General features: G+C 38.2%; 5 protein-coding genes across 6 annotated transcripts; 3 read left to right on the top strand and 2 right to left on the bottom strand.

Annotated features, from left to right (window-relative positions):
- Positions 1-5,317: 5,317 nt before the first annotated feature.
- On the top strand, positions 5,318-8,021 carry LOC116919607 (nicalin-1). Its single transcript, XM_032925619.2, has 12 exons — positions 5,318-5,628; positions 5,712-5,902; positions 5,973-6,117; positions 6,199-6,293; positions 6,365-6,448; positions 6,515-6,730; positions 6,797-6,904; positions 6,977-7,120; positions 7,189-7,338; positions 7,406-7,629; positions 7,694-7,772; positions 7,853-8,021. Exons 1-12 carry the CDS (start codon positions 5,463-5,465, stop codon positions 7,913-7,915), a joined length of 1,665 nt encoding a protein of 554 aa, XP_032781510.1. The 5' UTR covers positions 5,318-5,462; the 3' UTR covers positions 7,916-8,021.
- Positions 8,022-8,164: 143 nt separating this feature from the next.
- On the bottom strand, positions 8,165-9,964 carry LOC116919609 (stomatin-like protein 2, mitochondrial). 2 transcript variants are annotated; one of them, XM_045170724.1, is made up of 7 exons: positions 9,876-9,964; positions 9,666-9,722; positions 9,364-9,598; positions 9,052-9,300; positions 8,841-8,996; positions 8,661-8,776; positions 8,165-8,485 (listed from the first exon to the last, which is right to left on the bottom strand). In XM_045170724.1, the coding sequence occupies exons 2-7, from the start codon at positions 9,711-9,713 to the stop codon at positions 8,213-8,215; spliced, it is 1,077 nt and encodes a 358-aa protein (XP_045026659.1). In that variant the 5' UTR covers positions 9,714-9,722; positions 9,876-9,964; the 3' UTR covers positions 8,165-8,212. The 2 variants fall into 2 exon arrangements, with proteins under 2 accessions (XP_045026659.1, XP_032781512.1); XM_032925621.2 differs by lacking the exon at positions 9,876-9,964 and having other exon boundaries at positions 9,666-9,869.
- A 134-nt stretch (positions 9,965-10,098) lies between these two features.
- Positions 10,099-10,793, top strand: LOC116919610 (tubulin-specific chaperone A-like). Its single transcript, XM_032925622.2, has 2 exons — positions 10,099-10,308; positions 10,452-10,793. The coding sequence occupies exons 1-2, from the start codon at positions 10,179-10,181 to the stop codon at positions 10,646-10,648; spliced, it is 327 nt and encodes a 108-aa protein (XP_032781513.1). The 5' UTR covers positions 10,099-10,178; the 3' UTR covers positions 10,649-10,793.
- LOC116919608 (programmed cell death protein 7-like) lies at positions 10,774-12,720 on the top strand. The gene is made up of 6 exons (XM_032925620.2): positions 10,774-11,169; positions 11,235-11,360; positions 11,449-11,670; positions 11,747-11,936; positions 12,082-12,193; positions 12,265-12,720. The coding sequence occupies exons 1-6, from the start codon at positions 10,774-10,776 to the stop codon at positions 12,311-12,313; spliced, it is 1,095 nt and encodes a 364-aa protein (XP_032781511.2). The 3' UTR covers positions 12,314-12,720.
- On the bottom strand, positions 12,188-17,105 carry LOC116919604 (AP-3 complex subunit beta-1). The gene is made up of 18 exons (XM_032925618.2): positions 16,734-17,105; positions 16,509-16,679; positions 16,188-16,451; positions 16,069-16,118; positions 15,753-16,002; positions 15,538-15,690; positions 15,281-15,474; positions 15,147-15,220; positions 14,786-15,012; positions 14,621-14,715; positions 14,399-14,556; positions 13,965-14,112; positions 13,469-13,902; positions 13,238-13,375; positions 13,028-13,176; positions 12,725-12,950; positions 12,521-12,659; positions 12,188-12,454 (listed from the first exon to the last, which is right to left on the bottom strand). The coding sequence occupies exons 1-18, from the start codon at positions 16,932-16,934 to the stop codon at positions 12,310-12,312; spliced, it is 3,216 nt and encodes a 1,071-aa protein (XP_032781509.2). The 5' UTR covers positions 16,935-17,105; the 3' UTR covers positions 12,188-12,309.
- Between the last annotated feature and the right edge of the window lie 1,363 nt (positions 17,106-18,468).

Here is an 18,468-nt window from a genome sequence, read left to right as displayed (position 1 = left end):
AGAGTCCACAACATTTTCGTCCAGTCATTCAAGGGTAGGAAGCCTTTAGACTGTAGCAAAAGCAGCAGCCAAAATGTCTATAATAACAAAAAACTGAAGTGTATACGTGTACAGAAAGAAAAGAAAATGAAAAAAAAAAGGGGCAAGGCGCGGGTGACATCGAAGATTTCGAACCGCTGTATAGAATTGAGTTGTCACGAATTCGAGAGGCCGACAATGCCGCGAGCTTATTGCGTTGTCGTTATCACGAGCTCGTTCCCACAGCGGCGCTATATATAACTAATCATTTGTGTATTATTATCATTTTTTTTTTCTCTTCTTTTAGCAAGGGTCTATCTATCACAATGGTTTTTCTCGTCATACTTCTTTATTATCTCTGCCTTTTATGGTATTTTTTTTTTCTTGTTGTTGTTTCTTTATATATATATTTTTTTTCACAACAAAGACGGTAAACAAATAAAACACCTTGGAAAAGCTGGAACGCATTGCCCGATGGCAACGGCCGTGTAATGGTGAAAGGCGACGCCTGCGTGCTGTGCCGCACAATAGTAAAGTCGTCCACGGGCATCGAGATACCGAACAGAGCGTGTAATTGAAGTCCCGAAATAAAAAAAAAAAAAAAGACGAATCAGGTTTTTATAGTCCAGTGCCATTGGATACGCGGTTCGAGTGGCGCAGCTCCAATTGACATCATCATTTGTATGGTTGCCATTTTTTTTAATTATTTCTTATACTTTCTTTGGTTGCTACTGTCTTTGTATATCTATACGTTAACCCATCTCTATATTTGATTGCCAAAAGCCGATTTTTTATTGCCTTGTTATGATTTTTCTAGACTATTTCAAGATATCTAATTATACGTGGTGGTTGTTCTTGATACCTTCTTACATAATGTTGCGGAATATTGTTCGCAGTTTTGAGAGTTCCTTCTGGTTATTTACACCGTCAAAATTGAAGTTTAATCCAAAGATTCATCACGCGTAAATTAATTTGGTTTAGTGTTAGGGTGTCTCCCGTTTTTCTGTGCCTTCTGTATCTCTCGACGTTCGTATATTATGAAGTTATTAATGCATTGTTGATGAAAATGTAGCAGGAAATAAACAAAGCATAAAACACGGTGTAGAATGTGACTGGAGAAAAGGTATATAGACCTAGGTCCCTTTAATAAATAATTTTGAAAAATGTTCCTTTTTGTGAAGAATAAAAAAATTTTATTCATGGTCTCCCATCGACCATAAGAAGCTGACAAACTAATCCAAAACTAGAAGCAACCAACCAGCTTGAAGCTTGTGGCTCATTGTGGAGGAACGCCATCAATAGGGTCACAATTACAGTCGCATTCAGTAATTTTGGTAAATAGAAGAAGAAGCTAAAAACCAGTTGAATTGGCTGCGAACGAATAACGTTTCCATCATCCGTTAGATACCATTTGATTGTCTGAACTTTTTAAAATACCCCGAACTGCGACGAAATTCTTGATCTTTGTTTCGCTTTTCTGCCGTTTGTTTGAATCTACATTCCAAACAATGGCTCTTTCTTTGCGGGTGAAAAGCGGCTGTAATAATAAAGAAATTGTCGCTATTTATCAATGCCCTCTGTACAATTTAAAGCCGTAGGCTACCATACAACGAATGCACGGACACAAAACAAATGCACGGAATAGTTAAGGACGAGGGGACAGGAGCTCCGGATCGTGAGTCAAAGTTGCCTGGTCCATTTCAAAACAAGTTTAGAACAGGAAAAATGCTGAAATGCGATCAAATCTACATCTTGAATTGGACAGGAAAATGAATATTTCATATGAAGCGGAAAGCGCGTCGAGTGCGTCTGTTAACTAGCAAATTATTGTGTTGAAAACAACCCTGACAGATGCTGACTGCTCAAGTGCCCACAGACTCTTCAAATGCTGCACGCTGAGTTCCACAACTTTTTGTTTGCGGCATTTATTCCGTCTTTATCTTGACGATGTATAGTTGAGAGCTGCCGCGAATAACTTAATTGGTAGCTGTCACGAAGTACGGCTGCGAGTTTCATCGAGAACCAGTATAAAATTAATGAAAGTCTTGCATCTGGTATGGCAACGGACCAGACCATCCAGACGGAGAATTTGATGATAACGAATGTATTTAATTTTTTTATATCTTGTTAAAGCTCTGTCGGTATGCTGAGTCGGAGTTGAGTTATGATATAACAGAAACAGTGTCTGTTACAAATAATTTTTCTTTCCAACTGACGATTTCCTTAGCGATTGGCTATATATGAATCTTCTTTAGTTTTCTTAATATCGTGCATTTTTCCTTTTAAGCCCCGTTCGTGTAGACTATGCATTATTCGGCATTATTAAATTTGATTCGTGCACATTCAATTGAGGGGGGAATGCTGCTGCACTTTTCTAGTTGAGTGGTCTAAATTAAGAATCAAAATATATAGAGCAGATAAACGCAGGCAATGGAATGAATAATTCATTGCTGAGGATACGAATTCCTGCCGACTACGGTGCACGGATAAAGTAACAACCTTTTAAATGGATATTACATTTACCTGAAAAATCCAAGAGAGAATAGAATTTCCTTCCAAACTGGTGAGTATAGGACTTGCGCAACGGCGATTTACTTGGATGAACATGTCAATTCCTATCAGAAACCAATGCCTCTTCATTCCGTCGGCTCATTGAGCGTGAAGGGTGTGGTCGAGTAGTCATATCTCCCTAGAATTCTGTTCTCACTTCCTCTCTTTCTGCCTCTTTCTTCGTTCTACCATCTTTTTCTCATCCCCATATTCGGCTTCCTTTGATCAATTGAATCCAATGAAATTATTGGTATACTGAAAGCCGTCAAGACGGAACCCACTGACTGTCTTGTTATGTGACAAAATGGCGTCCCTTATCTTGCCGCTACGACAGACCTGTACATCATTGGATCGAAAAACGAATGGCGAAAAGGATCCGGTTGCATTGTCACTATTGGCTGTTGCCGCTTGATGAACTCGACGAATAATAAGCTCTCGGGGAAAGTTTGTCACCAATCTCGGCCTATAACAATCGGATCTTGAGTTTCAGTACCAATATTATTATTTACTTGTCGGTTCAACCAAACAGCTAGCGCTTCACGCTCGGCTGGTTGGGTAATCATTTCAACAATATTTTTGAATAGAGTAAAAAATAAATAAATTACAATAAAACGGTCCAATGCTCAACTGAATGGCGTGTTGATGTAACGGAGGACGACGCAATTATCTTAGAAGTTTTAAGGGCTATTGGCGGCACTGAAAGCAAAGTTCCGAAACAAATGTAAGATTTACATTGCGCAACGCGATTCTAAACCCCAAAAAAACCAAGTAAGAAAAACAACAAAAGAGCAACATATTTTTATTGGAATTTCTGAAAAAGGCATTCTGAAAATAACGGAAGGCAAAGAAGAAAAAAAAAGGGGGAAAAGACTGAACCTGGCAATCCTTTCAAATATTTAAAAAGAAAGAAAAAAAAATGAGCCGCGGGAGTTCTTGACAGCGGACATAGTACGCGGGTCTTTCAAAAATGAAGGTTTCAAAGAAAAGAAAGTGGAAACGACTCAATGTTGATTACAAGGGAATTACCCGATTCCCCTTTTACTCTCCCCGTGAAGTGCTCAAAGCGCATTTACTTACATTGTAATAGCCGCAATTATCGTGAACAGAAGAAAAAAAAGGGGAAGCCAATATGCATTGTTGCCTCGAGTCACACGTCTCGCCGTCACAACATCGTTTTCTATTAGCCGCTGCCGACTTTGATGGTGCCCGGGAACAAGAACTCATCACCGGAGGCGTCTGACAGTTGCACACATTGATGATGATAACATCCACCATTCGCATTCGTTTCTATTTTTTTCCCGCTTCGCCTTCCACCGCTTATCTCCTCGTTTCGTTTTATTTTAGGAAGCGCGGTCTCATATGGTAATCTTTTCGTTCACAATTTTACTATAGACAAGTAAAATGCAAAAAAAGAAACGAAAGACTGAAGAAAGATTACTTTCATTGCACTACCGTAAAGCTGTCTACGTGGTACCAGAGTCAGGCTGATATTATTATACGTCCAATTAGTAATTCTGTTGTTTGTCACTTACAGGGAAGACACGAAAAGCGTAGGAAATCACTTACAAGTGGGAACATCCTTTTTTACTGTGCAACAACAAGCCTTCTTTCTTATACAAGATCTTGCCATGTAACAGTTTCGTGCCAACCAGAGGGGTATTAACTTAGTCGTCTTCAAATACGTAGACCTACTGTAGGGTGGGGAAAATTGTGTACCATAAAAAAACAAACAGCCTAGATATAGTGGTGAGAAAGAAGGCCAACAGAACTGCATACTTCCACTTGAAACATAGTCTATTCAGTCGCTCTTAAGTATGTCTTCTGATTTGAATTACAAACCAGTTTATTTCGACTGAAATGCGTCAGGAATGAAAACAGCATAAAGCCTGAAAAAAGAAATGCAACTAGGGAACAGATAGCCCTGCAGTGCATGTCCGTTTTTCTTTTATTGCAATGTGGAATGCACGGACAAAGGGGAAAACTCGCAGCCATGCCGAAGATTAGAAGCGAGTTCCAGGCGTGTCCATCTGAAACTACTCTCTGTTGTAGAGTAGCTATGACAACATATACGCGATAACCAAAGTGAGCTTAAAAATGGTCATCAAGCGGGTCGTCCTACTTCGACGAAGTTTTCGAAGAAAATTTAAGTGAAATTCTGTAAGAAAACTTCCTCAACGAAGTCGAAAAGAATGCTAACTCATTATGCCTTGTTCTTGGTAATATGCATTCTAGCATAAAGGGAAAGATGCCAAAGTGTTTTTCATTTGCATGTCTATATGTACAGTTACGAATATAGTTAATGTTTTTGATATGCCTCCCTTTAGGTGTTTAGTAACTGAACTCGAGATCTCATCTATCTTTTGCAAGTTCTTTAAATTTTAAACAATTATGCTGGTTAACTAACTAGAAATACCCTTGTGATTATACTAAACGTAGGCCAGCAATGACACATGAATTAATGTTTAAGTTTAATCCATCCTTTTTTAATTACAAGAAACGTTTATCCGTCCATCTCAATTACACTAAAGGTAATGCAGATTGGTTTCTGTATTAAACAACTCCTTGAAATTAAGATTAACAACTTACCATTCAAATTTTAAGAACAATTAAAATCAAGTCATCGTGTAATACTTTTGGCTTATCACGTGAGATTTTACCTTTAGTAGTTTAGACTTCATCATGTTTTGTTTTTTTAATTTTTCTTTTAAATCGATTAACAGAAGTATTAAACAAACTGGCTTTGTTGCAATCCAACATGGCATCGCTCTAGCAGAAAGCGTTGTATTGTATCTCAAAGAAAATTACAGAACAACCGATCGCAATTTTTTTTTTTCTGAATCATTCAGAACTTTGCTCCATTGGTTTCTCTGGATTATATCTTTTAATTTATTAAAATGTGGCTAGAACAAGTGAACGAGTTTTCAGAAATATTCCGCTTTTCTCTTCCGTATTATATTGCAGTGCTCTTACCCATTTTGATCATTCTTTCACCAGCGGAAGCCGCCACAGAATTTCCTGTTTACCGGCTTCAGCACTTTGACTTGCAAGGCGTGAAGTATGGTAAGAAATTTTCCTGTTCTTCTGCTTCTTTATAAACAAAGAAAAGATATAATGATGATAAAATTCTTATTTTGTGTAATCAGGATCAAGAAGTTCAACTCTCAATTTTGAAGCACGATCCATTGACACTAGACTTCCCGCTAGAAAATGTGTAATTCTAATGATAAATGAATTCAGTCCCAGTCGATTCAGGGAACTTATAAATGAAGGTGTTGGTGCATTATTAATAATCATTCCTTCAGATCTAGAATCATTATCAAATGATGTGAGAGAGGTGAGACGCTTGCTTACACTTTTTAGATTTCCCCCACCCTCTCTAATTTAATTTAATTTTGTGGCTCCAGAACATACTAGACATGGAAAAGTTTCTTCTTAGTCAAGAAATTGCAGTTCCTGTCTATTTTACCCATCACTCTAATCAAATTGAGGAAATGTATGCTAGTGTCAAGGAAAGCACCAGCAAAGACAGCGCTTCTTCTGCAGCCCAGGGTTTGGAATTTTTCTAGCCTGTTCACCGTTGATGTTACATCCTGTTCATATCCAAAATTAAATTTATTTTTGTTCTTCTAGCCCTTTTTGGTGCAATATCAGCAAATGGATACCAGCTTGCTGTCAATGGAAACTCAGCAAAACTATTGACAGATGTGCAGATCACTAACATTCAGGTAATCAAAATCTTCATTTTTTCCCCCTTCAAAGCAGCTTTGTCTCCTGTAAACATATTTTAATATCTTAGGGAAAACTGCCGGGTTTTGGAATAGAAGATCAATTGCCAACTTTAGCTGTTGTGGCTCACTATGACTCATTTGGAGCGGCACCTGTAAAAATTCAAATTCCATTTATTAGTTGTAAATAGCCCAATAGTTTAACCTCGTTTTTTTTTTAGGACTTATCATTTGGGGGCGATTCAAATGCTTCTGGTGTCGCAGCTTTACTTGAACTAGTTCGATTGTTTTCACGCCTGAGTTCACAACCTGGACAGAATGGTCTCCCGCGTTTCAATTTGGTGTTTGTCCTTACAGGAGGCGGAAAACTTAATTACCTTGGTTCTAAAAAGTTTTTGGAAGATCAAATCGATGGCATCGATGGCGGTCTTTTCCAAGTAAAACAAAGCTTCAAAACTGATCCTCCTTGCCTTCATGCACCATTATTTGTTCTTAATAATTAGGACACCGTCTTTGCCCTATGTCTGGACTCGCTTGGGAACGGTGAAGAATTAAATATTCACGTTTCAAAACCGCCGAAGGATGGGAGTAACAGCGGGATATTCATTGAAGTACGTATTTCTTTAATAATTATAAAAACTCTTGGCTGTTTTCTTTTTTATCAGTGATCACTTGCACTTCAGAATCTGAAAAAAAATGCCGTTTCCGTTGAATTACCTGTTAACATGATGCACAAAAAAATCAATTTAGCCGATGATTTTCTCGCTTGGGAACATGAAAGATACTCAATACGACGACTTACAGCAATGACCGCTTCCCATTTCAAGGTCGTACAGAATTTTGCGAAATGAATAGTCTAGAGATTCCTTACTCAAATTCGTTTTGGATTTGCCAGATGGCGAGGTCTGACTTCCAGCATGGCACCATTCTCGATACAAAATCATCCGTTAATGTCTCCATTTTATCACGTAATGTTCGACTCCTAGCAGAAACACTAGCAACACAGCTATACAATATCAGTGGACCGTTTTTTGTCGGAGACATGGTATTGGTCCCATATTGCTTTTTCTTCGATGAAATCTCACATCATTATGCATCTGAACTGGTTCCAGGCTGTCTCGGAGGAAATGTTGGATGTGTGGATTACCTTACTCACTTCGCAATCACGTAGTTCTTCGTCGCTTGGTGGAAGTAACGCTAACACGGTCGTTAATATGCTTCAACAAACTATGCAGCGCTATTTAAGCGAAGTCAAGGTTTCCCATTTGACGGCAGACAAACGAGATCCCGAATTCGGATTCTACGATCAAACTAAGGGAATAATGACAGCTTACAGGTAAGCGACATGTAATATTTTGCAACTCGTAAGGATTTTTTTCCCCAGATTTTTCTTATTTTAGTGTTAAGCCGGCAGTCTTCGATCTTTTTCTCACAGCTACAATTGTTGCATACTTGGCGGTGGTTTACTTTGGCGTACAGGTACGTAGTTAAGCTTAGTCATAATCAAAATGACATTAAAGTTCAAGTGATTTTTTACTGGATTTACATTTCCTTTCCAGACATTCCATCAGCTATATGCTATTCTCAATACGAATCGATCACCAAAAAGCAAATCTTCTTAGGCAATATAGGATTCATTAACAAATAGTTTTTAGCCACTACCTGTCCTCCTAGTCTGCCACACAGAAGGAAAAGGAAAATAAAAGTATGTTTGATTGAAAATTGAAACCAAACAAGATTGCTAACTATTTTCCTTAAAATTTGCTGGTGGTTAACGTACAAATTTATCTTTCAACACCAAACGAAGTAGCCTGTTTTTTTTTTTTTTTTTTTTTTTTTGCCTATTCATGCCACATCAATGTTTAAATTTGTTGATACTGAATTTTTGGTTGTATTAGTCGGTTCTGCTGCAAAAGGAATCAATGTTTAGGCTTATCATCATCGTCGCTGTAGTATTCCGCAAGTTGATCGACAGTGCGTCCATCTGGTTTCGATATACCATGACCAGGTGTGGTGTTGGAGTCATCTGATTTCCGGGCCAAAGTTTTGTACATGGTCATAGCCTGTCCGACCATTTGGGTGACATCATTACAGGTGGCAGGTAAGATCAGAGTGTTGTTTGTTTTTGCTAATTGCTGAAAAGCAGCAACGTAAAGTTCAGCCACGTTCAACGATGCTGCATTCATACCATTCTATGAAACATAAATGATGCAGGTTATCGAAGAAGTAAAAATCTATGAACGTATGGAAGCTGCTGAAATATTATGTTTGAAAGCTACAGACACACCTACCAGTTCACCATTAGGAATTTGCAAGAAGTTAACTGCCTATAATTGTAGCTGAAAGATATCAATAGTAACATATTACCTTATTCTCAAGCGCTGCAGACAAGAGCTCCAAACTCTTAGCTCTCGCCTGGGCACGGGACAATAGTCCCTGTGCCTCACCCTGCGCTTGATTGATTTGTTCCTGCTGATCTCCCTCTGCAAAAATTCCATTGCTGAACCTTTAAATCTTGAAGTGAACACGAAAACATGTGTCACAGACCTGAGGCGAGGATTTTAGATCGCTTTTTCCCTTCTGCTACATTGATATCTGCCTCACGGATACCTTCTGATTCCAGAATAGCGGCCCTTTTCTTTCTTTCTGCTTCAACTTGCATCTGCATAGCTTCTTGGACACGTGCGGGAAGTTTGATATCACCTAAAGAACCAATACTAATGAACACAAAATATTTGAAAGTTTTTTTTTCTTTTACGAATTTCGTAACGTAGACAAGCTATTCCCCATGCTTCTGATGCTTTATTGATTGCTTCAACAATTCCCAGATTGAGATTTTCTCTTTCCCGAAACACACTATCCAAATGGATTTTGCCCAGTTCAGATCTCATAGTTGTCTGGGCCAATTGGGTTATGGCAAATTCTGCATCTTCAACACCATAGCTTGCCTTGTAGGGGTCAACAATTCTGAGGTAAAGCACACCATCAATGCTTAAAGTTACATTGTCTGGAAATGTTAAAAGATAATCAATATTACATAACAAATTATATTAAATTTTAAATAATAAACCTAAGGTAATAGCAGATTGCTGTGGGACATCAATTGCAATTTCTTTCAAACTCTGAACATATTTTATATTATCCAAAATTGGTATAAGAAAATTAAGCCCGGGCTTGAGGATTTTATGGAATTTCCCCATGCGTTCAACAACCCATGCTTCTTGTTGTGGTACAAACAACATAACTGTATTTAAAGGTGTTGAAGACCTCCACCGGACCGCAGTTTGATATATAAGTCGAGATCTCTGAAAGCAGTATAATATATATGTATGGAAATTGACTGGAATATCTTAATAGTTTTAACATAATTACCGGTACATGTGCTAGGCTTCTAACACTTGCTGTCATTGCGGTCATCATTTTGTATAACTTCAAAGCAGAAGCGGAAAGAGAAATGCCGTTTGTGAACGACGGCAATGGCGATGCAGTGTTTTTTATTGAGAAAGAAATGGGTGGTAAACAATTTGTTAAATTATGAATCCCCAACTTAACTATCTAACTTAATATTTCTTAAGAAAATTCCGTCTGTACTGTGTATACGTCTGACGAAACCGGTGCTGCAATTTCTTCAGATTAACTATCCACCAGACCACCACGTATTCACGGTTTTTAAATGTCTCGATTATTTCATTGATATTTCTATGCGAGAATTGTAAAATTTAAATAGTGACAAGAAATTTAGCATTTTGCCGTTTTACGATTTTGGAAAAAGAAAGTATAAAGTATGAACGAGATCTGTCAACGTTGACGCAGCTGTCCATGACCAAACCTGAGAAGAAAAGGAATAAGAATAACCAAACTACAAGCTAATTCAACAGCAGTTTAATGGCAGACCCACGTTTGAAACAAATTCGTATTAAAACCGGCGTCGTGAATCGTATCGCCAAAGAAAAACAATCGTACGAAAAGGAAACGGAAACTGAAAAAAACAGGCTTTTAAAACTGAAAGATAATGGTAAGTTTCGTTAACGTAAAATTGTTGACAGATACTTACTTTTCGACTGCGGAAACGCAAGAGTGCTGAATATTTACCTTATTTCTTACGACGTGTTAAATAACCGTATTTACGTCGTTTTCGTTCGTGTTATAATGTTTCAGGAGGAGATAGCCACACACTAAGAAAACAAGAAGAGGTAATACAAGAATCAGCCATGATGATAACTGATTGTCAAAAACGGTTGACAGCAGCATATGCAGATTTAAAAGCTGTTCTTGAAAATGAAAAAGATCTCTCAGAAGCAGAAGAATTTCAAAATGCTTCAAAAGCCCTTGAATTAGCTTTACCACACTTTTAAGAAGTGGTAGATTGTGATAAGTGCATCATTCATTCTGAGTTGCATCCTCATTTGTCCAGAATTCCTACACGAATCACATTGTGTGAATATTCTTGCTTTTCTAAACAATTAACTGAAAGTATACAATGGCACAGTGGAATCACAATAGCATGAATCATCTGAATTTAACCTTGCCAAATTTTCAACCAGAAAATAGCCCAGCTGGGAATAATTATAATAATCCCACCAACTTGATGAGTGCTCCTCCGAATTTCCCTAACCTGAATCAAATGAAAATGGGTAACCCCAAATGCAGTTTTGGAAGTGAATTTCCCCATAGTAGCCCAAGTTATCAGACTTCCAGTTCATTTAGACAGCCTTGGGAAATCAACAGTGAAGTGAATTGTCATGGTTTACCTGTGCCAGCTGAACGACAAAGGGAGTGGCTGATCATGTTAAATCAGCGAAAGTTGGATCAGGATTTCCTCAATAGTTTCATACAGTCCCAAATGGTGTCACAGAGTCAGTCGCCCTTGACTAAGGTAAATAATCTTGGCAATCGTAGTGCTTTCTTAGAAAGCATGTAACATGACGTCGGCGTTCCTAGATGAGCAGGCTTGGAGATTTGGAGACTGAAGAGGCTGAAAGGCTGACTTCACATTTGAAAGTGGCAGAACAAATGAGTGAAGCCTGCCAGAACCCAGAAGGTGAACACAACCCCTGGCAAATGAAAGTATGAATTCCCAAACTTTATAACATCAACTATAAGATAGACAATGGCTGGAGGTGTTAGAATAGTATTGCTTTCTTTTTCTCTATAGGAGAGACCAGAGTTTATAAATGAACAAATCACTCAGTATTCAACTTCAAAGGAAACCAACGAAAAAATAAACAAAAGAAAGGAAAAAAGAAAATGGATCAAGAGAAAGAAGGAAAGAAAGAGGAAAGAAACGGAAACTGCGAAACATAGACGCGAGGAACTAAATATTATCATTGACAAACAAAGAGACATTATCAGAAGAAGTGAATTGCAACGCAAAAAGGTCAGTAAAACATCAATGTGTATATGAAGACTAATTTTCCGGTAACTTTTTTATTTACTTTTTTTTTCTGCTATAGCATCAAGAAGCGAGACGTGAAGTTGATGGTTTTTTTAGCGAAATCCGTCGTAAACAGAGTGAAGTCAAACGTATCAGACAGCTGTTCAAATCTTTGAGGGAACTACGATCTTTGAGGGCACGTTCTCTTGAATCTCGTTGCGCACTTTTCTCCAAGCAGGAGGATACGGACCAGTTTAATAACACATTAGGTGAAGCCATTTTGAAACCATGTGTTATGGTTTAAAAATGCCGTCTGTGTTTTCCTAAGCAATTGCCATTATTATCATTGAACATATAAGTTATGTTTTGTAATTTTAGTCGCAATAATCTTCAACTTTTTTTTGCCATTTATAGATCAATTAGATTTGTTTATAAAAAATAAGTCAGCTGACTATGAGGAGGAAGAAAAATCTTCGAAATTGGTCATGAATGATCAGCCTGGTACGAAAAGTCAGGACGCTATTCAGTAATAAATTTAATAAGTCCTCTCAATTGATACAATGTAATCTTTGTTGTGTTAAATCTTTTCTTTGACAGAAAACTGTGGAGCACGTACACGCGTAAAGGATCAATTGAAATTAATTAATTTTTTAGCGCTTCTTTGAGTTCTGCAAGAAGCATGGAGCCAATTATCATCTTCTCACAGCAAACTGTCAATTTAGGATTGGCCCCAATCATAATAGTAACCAATACCAATGATTTGGAAGACAGGGTCTGTCCGGCGAATCTATCGGAGGAAACGTAAAAGCAACATACAGGAATAATTGTGAAGAAGCATAAAACATCGTCTTACCTTAAGGTATTTTGCTCGCTAGAACTTATGGAAGCCATATTTGACGCGCGAAACAGTTTAGCTGAGATATTTTTTACATCTCCAAGTTCGGACATGTTGGTGATGGGAAAACTATGTTCATTCATTCCCTTCAATTTCCCTATGAAATAACATTAAAAATGGGTAAATTTTTGCTTAAATATACGCCGAGATCTCAAATAGCACCTTGTTCATTGATGAAAACTCCTTCACTACATGTTACGGGGCGAATTAGTTCACCAACGGAAGGCCTAAAATTAATCCGTATAGGTCGCCCGCTAGCCACTAAATCACAGCTGACAGTCTGGGTCGAATCGCCGAAATCTATGCCCAAGGTAACAAGTCTTGTTGCTCCAGCGGGAAGTGATGCCAAGGTGGTAAATTCATGCATTGAAATGCCAACGGGCATGTTCTGTTACAGAATACGTTAATTAAAAGAAAAAATTTTTAAATATGGCACCAAACTAACTGGGAGGATTCACTGCTTACTTTGTTGGCTATTTTGATTTCTGCCAAGTCTTCATTACCAGTGTTTACCAGAGTAAGCTCGATTGTGACCATGGAAGCTGAATAAAGATTGACGGAGCGACTATAGCGGTATAGTATTTGTAGACTGCATCCACTTGAAACGCTGGAAACTAATTAACAAAGCTGTTTTGAACCACCATATACAGTACAGATCATTTAAATAGTGTGTACCAAGTTCCATCGGTCTCGTGGAAATGTATACCGCAGAAGCTGGCTGAATGCTCGAATCTGAATTTGGTGTGGTCGCTAGGGAAGCAAAAGGAATTCCTGGAATGGAAGCCATCACCGGAGTGGTTACAGATTCTGACACTGAATTCATAAAAGGTGAATATTAATACACTTGCGATAAAATTTACGATGGATAGAGCAAGGAGATATGCATGAAGCTGTAACAAAACTCACCATCTAAGTCGAGAAGCAGATCCAAATTCGATTTAGGAACAGCTAGTGGCATTCGCGGAGATACTTTCTCAGGTGTGTCTGAGATGCTCGAGTCTGAATCAGAACTGTTCGAAGAATACTGCGATTCCGAACTAGACTGAATCACGAGTGAGCGAGTGAGCCGATGGCTGGGAGGTGACGGAGAAAGAGATGGTGACAGTCGAACAATATTTTGTTGTGAAATGTTAATGGAATCATCGTCATCTTCTTCATCAGAGGTGGATGCGTCTGAATCACTGGCTGCAGAACCTGATTCAGTTTCAGAGGATGAGTCTGATTTTGAGTCTGAGCTTCCAGATTCTTCGTTCCTCTCTTCGTCTTCTGAAGAACTTTCAGAATAAAACGCTTCCATTTTCTTCCCTTTAGACGAGGTTCCCGCAGAATTGCCAGGAACACTTTTCGAATATACCTCAACCAGGTTAACATAAGAACTGTAACTCAACCATGTGGCGTTTACCTGGCAACTGGAATGGTCGGCCGTGGTGATTCAACATTCCGTACACTAGAATCAGGAGCAACAGCGGGAAAGCTCGGTAGGTCCATGTATCCAACTACTCGGCTGTTAAGGTAGTGAGATAGAGAGCCCAACTGGAATTCATCTCGATCTACACAAAGGCAATCCATTAGGAAGTATTTTCGTTAGCCACGCCCAATATGGGCCTGAAGCGATAAATTGACCCTATCCTTCTACATGATTAGTTGGGGACCAAAAAGAAAGGAAGTCAAGAAATGGCGGGTTCGAAAAGGGACAGCGTTGCCCTAACAACAAACTAGATACCATAGTTATTGCATACTAAAAATAAGCTGATGTAATTAAGTTATTCTGACTTTTTTATAGAGATTCTAGCTGTTCAAGACTAGCGCCTAAGAACTTTTTGTTCTTCTCAGTACCTTTGAAAACCGATTCGATCACCGGTGGCGGCTTTGAAGCCAAAAATATTTTTTTTGCATATTTAGCAAGAACTGCTTGTTCCGTTGACGGGAAAATGAGATGACGCAAAAAGCGTACACGATCTCGGATATCATAATTTTGATCATATTTCGCCAGGCTTTAAGAAAAATGTGCAAGTTTTAGTAGAAAGAATTCATGTTGCCCTTTCCAGTGAAACTTACCTAAAGACATATTGGCATAGCACTTTAGTTTGCTTGGGGTTCGACAAGCACAGCTTAGCGGCTAGATTTAGAATCTGTAGTTTCACTACATCTTGCTAATAGTGAAGCGTACGTGAAAGGAATCTGTGGTCGGAAATATGCTCGTGATTATAGGAACATACGTACCTCATTAGAAAAACTACGAGCCATGAAGCGAAGTACATCGGGAGCCATTTTGGACACCCGTTTCTTTTCACAATGCTCGCCTACGAGCCACAGAATGGCTGCCCTGGCTTGGGGCACTGTTATTCTATTAACAAGTCGGGCCATTTGACCAACAATGTCTCCATGCGAACCTTGTTGTGTTTGCAAAAGTTTTTTTATGACCACGACGCTCTCTGCAACCACGAGTTCTACATTGCAATTTTGTTTTATGTAAAAAAAAAAAATAAATAATAATAATAATAATTAAAAAAAAGAAAGAAAAAAAAAACAGCATTTGTTTAGGGAAAATCATAAAACAATATATGTTACTTAAAAAACCAACCATCTGAGTTTGACAGCAAAGCAATCAACCCGCTTAAGCATGTATCAGTGACTTCTTTAATCCCGGCGGCACATCTGCAGTGAAAGAGAGTAGTTCGGAAACCAGTTGTCTCCGAAATTTATTTGGTTTTATACCTTCCGATGGCTTGAATTGTAGCAGCAACTAGATCTCGGTCTTGACTGGATATGTAAGTCTGAAACTCTCGGAGAATGAAAGTAATGTTTGATTCGTTTGCCAAATTCGTCAAAATTTCCAATTTAAGTAGTTTGATTTGCGTGGCATCGGTATTCCGAACAAAGAAATTTTTTAGAAACGGTTCAAACATATCCTTTAACGCAAACATAGAGGTGCTCAGCTCAGAGTATTACCAATTATTTATGTTCATTCATACCTTTCTGTTGACTGACATAGATGCAATCGAGTTCAACACGACAGTCTGAACCTCGCGATGTGAACGCAGTAATCGTATTAAAGCCCTGGTCACTACAGCTACGTCCTCCTTGGGAGCCAAATGATGGTACAGCTGGGCAACAGCCATAACGACCTTTGGGAAGGAGAAATGTCTTTGAAAATACGAAAATATTTTCTGAAGTCGTAAAGACACACCGAAGAATTTCTGCTTTGAAGCAAAGGTTTCGTATTCCGCAGGAGCAATCGGTGATCAGAATCTAATGCCAAGGATTCTCTTTGCTTCGATTTTTCATCATCTTCTTCGCTGTCTTCATAAAATGGTTTATCCTTTTGAGAATGGCTGGTACCGTTAATATTAGGATCTGTAAATTGCGTGCGCGCGTAGCGTGTGAGCATTCCAATGATAATAACTTGTCCCCATTCCTCGACATCCACCAAAACAGCACTGATGACACAAATCTACAAGATTACTAACGACAACACAAATATACTTAAAGAATACGATATTCACCAAAGTTTTCTGAAGTTCTTATGTATAAGATCCGTGCGTTCAGGGCAAACCTGCAGTAAAAAAACAGAGGTTAAATGCACTCAAAGACTTTCCATAAATCATCAGAAAAAATGCCTCACCTGTTCAAAGGCCATAACTGCTGATCCAACAACAAGTGTTGTTTGATCTGAGAGCAGTCTCTCAATTACCATAACCAGCTCATCTTTTTGCTCAGGATCAAGATCATAGAGTTTTGGTATAGCATGAGCTGCTGTTTTCCTGACATAGGGTGACATGTCACTAACAGAGTCTCTGATGGCCAACATCATAATGGGCACAATGACTGGAACTCTAATGCTAGAGAGAACTCGAAGAGCACTTGCTCTTATCAGCTGATTAGGATCCTGAGTTATATAAATGAGTTTAACTGATGTCTGAAAACAAAAACAAATCTAAGATACCTTTAAAGCACGTTGAAATGTGGATATTGAAAGGAGTGCCAAGTCCTGTTGTTCTTCAGCATATCGTACCAGGTAAACATACACCAATTTCTTTACTTCAATATTTTTTGATACTACATTCTTCACAACAGCAGGGAACAAATCTGATGCATCTCTTCCTTTTGCTACCATCTACAGAAATATCTGTTATTATTCTTTGACTGATATATATCACAATATCTTTACCCCAATTATTCTTTTCATTGCCTCTAACTTGAGGCTGTCTTTGCTGCTGTCTAACATTTGTTTCAAATCATCATGACGTTTATAATCGGCGTGGAATAATCCACCAGGAGCTCCAGCTTCTGCCGCAAACTCAGTTTCACCTGACAATGATGGTGTTTTTTCTTGTCCTCCATAAGTTAGTCCTAAGTTACCACTTGCCATGACGAATTCAAATTCTCCAGTAATTCAGTCGCTTTTCTAAACCTTATCTCAAATGGCACAATGAAATTTTGTATGTTATGGAAGTATCAACGAACAGGATGTACGTATTAGGTGTGTGTATACGTATTTTGACAGCTCACAAATGATCAGGTATATCGTGTACTTGGAGCATGGAATGGTATATTGCGGAATCAAACCATGGAACTAGGTTGGTCTCTGGTTTGCAACGGTAATAGAGCAGTTAAACATCCTACGTTGCACGTTCTCCACAAATGTGAAAATCTCATTTGTGTCCAAGTTGGTCTGCTGCGGCTGCAGCGTCTTATGGAGAAACCAACTTCTTCATGTTAAAAAATAAGTTTTCATAAATATAATTAAGATTTCCCCCCTTTTCTTCCTAGCAGAGGGTACCCTATTCATTTTTTCATTGCCCAATTTTTTTCTAGCCCTAGTTCTATCTGGTTTATTTTTATTTAGCTATTTTTTGTGAATGGTTTGTTGTTCATCCCCTTGTAGCAGACGAATTTCTGGCAGCAAACGAAATTCTTCGGCTAAAAGAGACGAGCAACTTACAAACAAAAATAAAATAAAAATAAAGTAGATAGAACTGGAGCTAGAAAAAAATATTGGGAAATGAAAAGATGAATAGGGTACCCACTGCTAGGAAGAAAAGGGGGAAATCTAAATTATAGTTATAAAAACTTAATTTTTAACGTGAAGAAGATGGTTTCTCCATAAGACGCTGCAGCCGCAGCAGACCAACTTGGACACAAATGAGATTTTCGCATTTGTGGAAAACGCGCAACGCAGGATGTTTTACTGCTCTATTAAGGGTTAACCAGTTAATTCGATTGACGCACAAACACGATTTAAACGGTGCTGTTTTACGCTTTGTTTTGTAAACGAATACGAATAAGCAGTACAAACGAATACGAATAACGAATATCGAATAAAAAGGACGTTTTATTCGCGAATACGAATAATATTCGAATAACGAATAAATTTTTGAATAAAACTGGAATTAAGGCCATTAAAAAAAGAAAATATTTGTACTAAACAGCAATCCAAATGAGATTTTTTGCCGAACAAAAATAAAATTACTTATTCGAAATTGTATTCGAAATTATACAGTTTGGAGTTACATCGAATAAGAATAACGAATACAAATAAGGAAAATTATTATTCGACGAATAACGAATAAATATTCGAATTTTTGCGTTATTCTATTCGAAATTTTATTCGAAGGTTTTATTTGACAGAACACTGACACAACACCGCACTGAAAACAAAAATCCCACACTGAACTTCCCCGATTCATTTATATCAGTGATGGTTAGCGGTGTCCCCGATTAGAATGTGAACAAAACATAAGAATGTGTCCAATGGGTGTGTCTTCTCGGCAAAAAAATTGGATCCGGTGGGTAACGGTTCTTGAGACTTTGTGCCACTACCTACCTGGTTTTCATGTGGGTAACACAATTTCGAAAACCGTTTCCATTACCCGGTTTCAAAACCCGGTTAGCCCCGATTTCCT

The sequence above is a fragment of the Daphnia magna genome, linkage group LG3, assembly GCF_020631705.1.
Source record: "Daphnia magna isolate NIES linkage group LG3, ASM2063170v1.1, whole genome shotgun sequence".
NCBI lineage: Eukaryota > Metazoa > Arthropoda > Branchiopoda > Diplostraca > Daphniidae > Daphnia > Daphnia magna.
Note: the sequence above shows the minus strand (reverse complement) of the source record. Positions and strands in the feature narration are given on the sequence as shown.

Bases quoted from the DNA above. Each gene is read 5' to 3' on its own strand.
- LOC116919607 (XM_032925619.2), top strand. From the start codon at position 5,463: ATGTGGCTAGAACAAGTGAACGAGTTTTCAGAAATATTCCGCTTTTCT. The intron at 5,629-5,711 runs GTAAGAAATTTT...TTGTGTAATCAG, and splicing joins CTTGCAAGGCGTGAAGTATG to GATCAAGAAGTTCAACTCTC. The intron at 7,630-7,693 runs GTAAGCGACATG...TTCTTATTTTAG, and splicing joins GGAATAATGACAGCTTACAG to TGTTAAGCCGGCAGTCTTCG.
- LOC116919609 (XM_045170724.1), bottom strand. From the start codon at position 9,713: ATGATGACCGCAATGACAGCAAGTGTTAGAAGCCTAGCACATGTACCG. The intron at 9,301-9,363 runs GTTTATTATTTA...TAACATTTCCAG, and splicing joins GCAATCTGCTATTACCTTAG to ACAATGTAACTTTAAGCATT. The intron at 8,777-8,840 runs GTCTGTGACACA...GAATTTTTGCAG, and splicing joins ATCTAAAATCCTCGCCTCAG to AGGGAGATCAGCAGGAACAA.
- LOC116919610 (XM_032925622.2), top strand. From the start codon at position 10,179: ATGGCAGACCCACGTTTGAAACAAATTCGTATTAAAACCGGCGTCGTG. The intron at 10,309-10,451 runs GTAAGTTTCGTT...ATAATGTTTCAG, and splicing joins TTTAAAACTGAAAGATAATG to GAGGAGATAGCCACACACTA.
- LOC116919608 (XM_032925620.2), top strand. From the start codon at position 10,774: ATGGCACAGTGGAATCACAATAGCATGAATCATCTGAATTTAACCTTG. The intron at 11,361-11,448 runs GTATGAATTCCC...TTTTCTCTATAG, and splicing joins ACAACCCCTGGCAAATGAAA to GAGAGACCAGAGTTTATAAA. The intron at 12,194-12,264 runs GTAATAAATTTA...TTTCTTTGACAG, and splicing joins AAAAGTCAGGACGCTATTCA to AAAACTGTGGAGCACGTACA.
- LOC116919604 (XM_032925618.2), bottom strand. From the start codon at position 16,934: ATGGCAAGTGGTAACTTAGGACTAACTTATGGAGGACAAGAAAAAACA. The intron at 15,691-15,752 runs GTGTGTCTTTAC...TCCTTCCCAAAG, and splicing joins TTCAAAGCAGAAATTCTTCG to GTCGTTATGGCTGTTGCCCA. The intron at 13,903-13,964 runs GTAAACGCCACA...ATATTCGAAAAG, and splicing joins CCGACCATTCCAGTTGCCAG to TGTTCCTGGCAATTCTGCGG.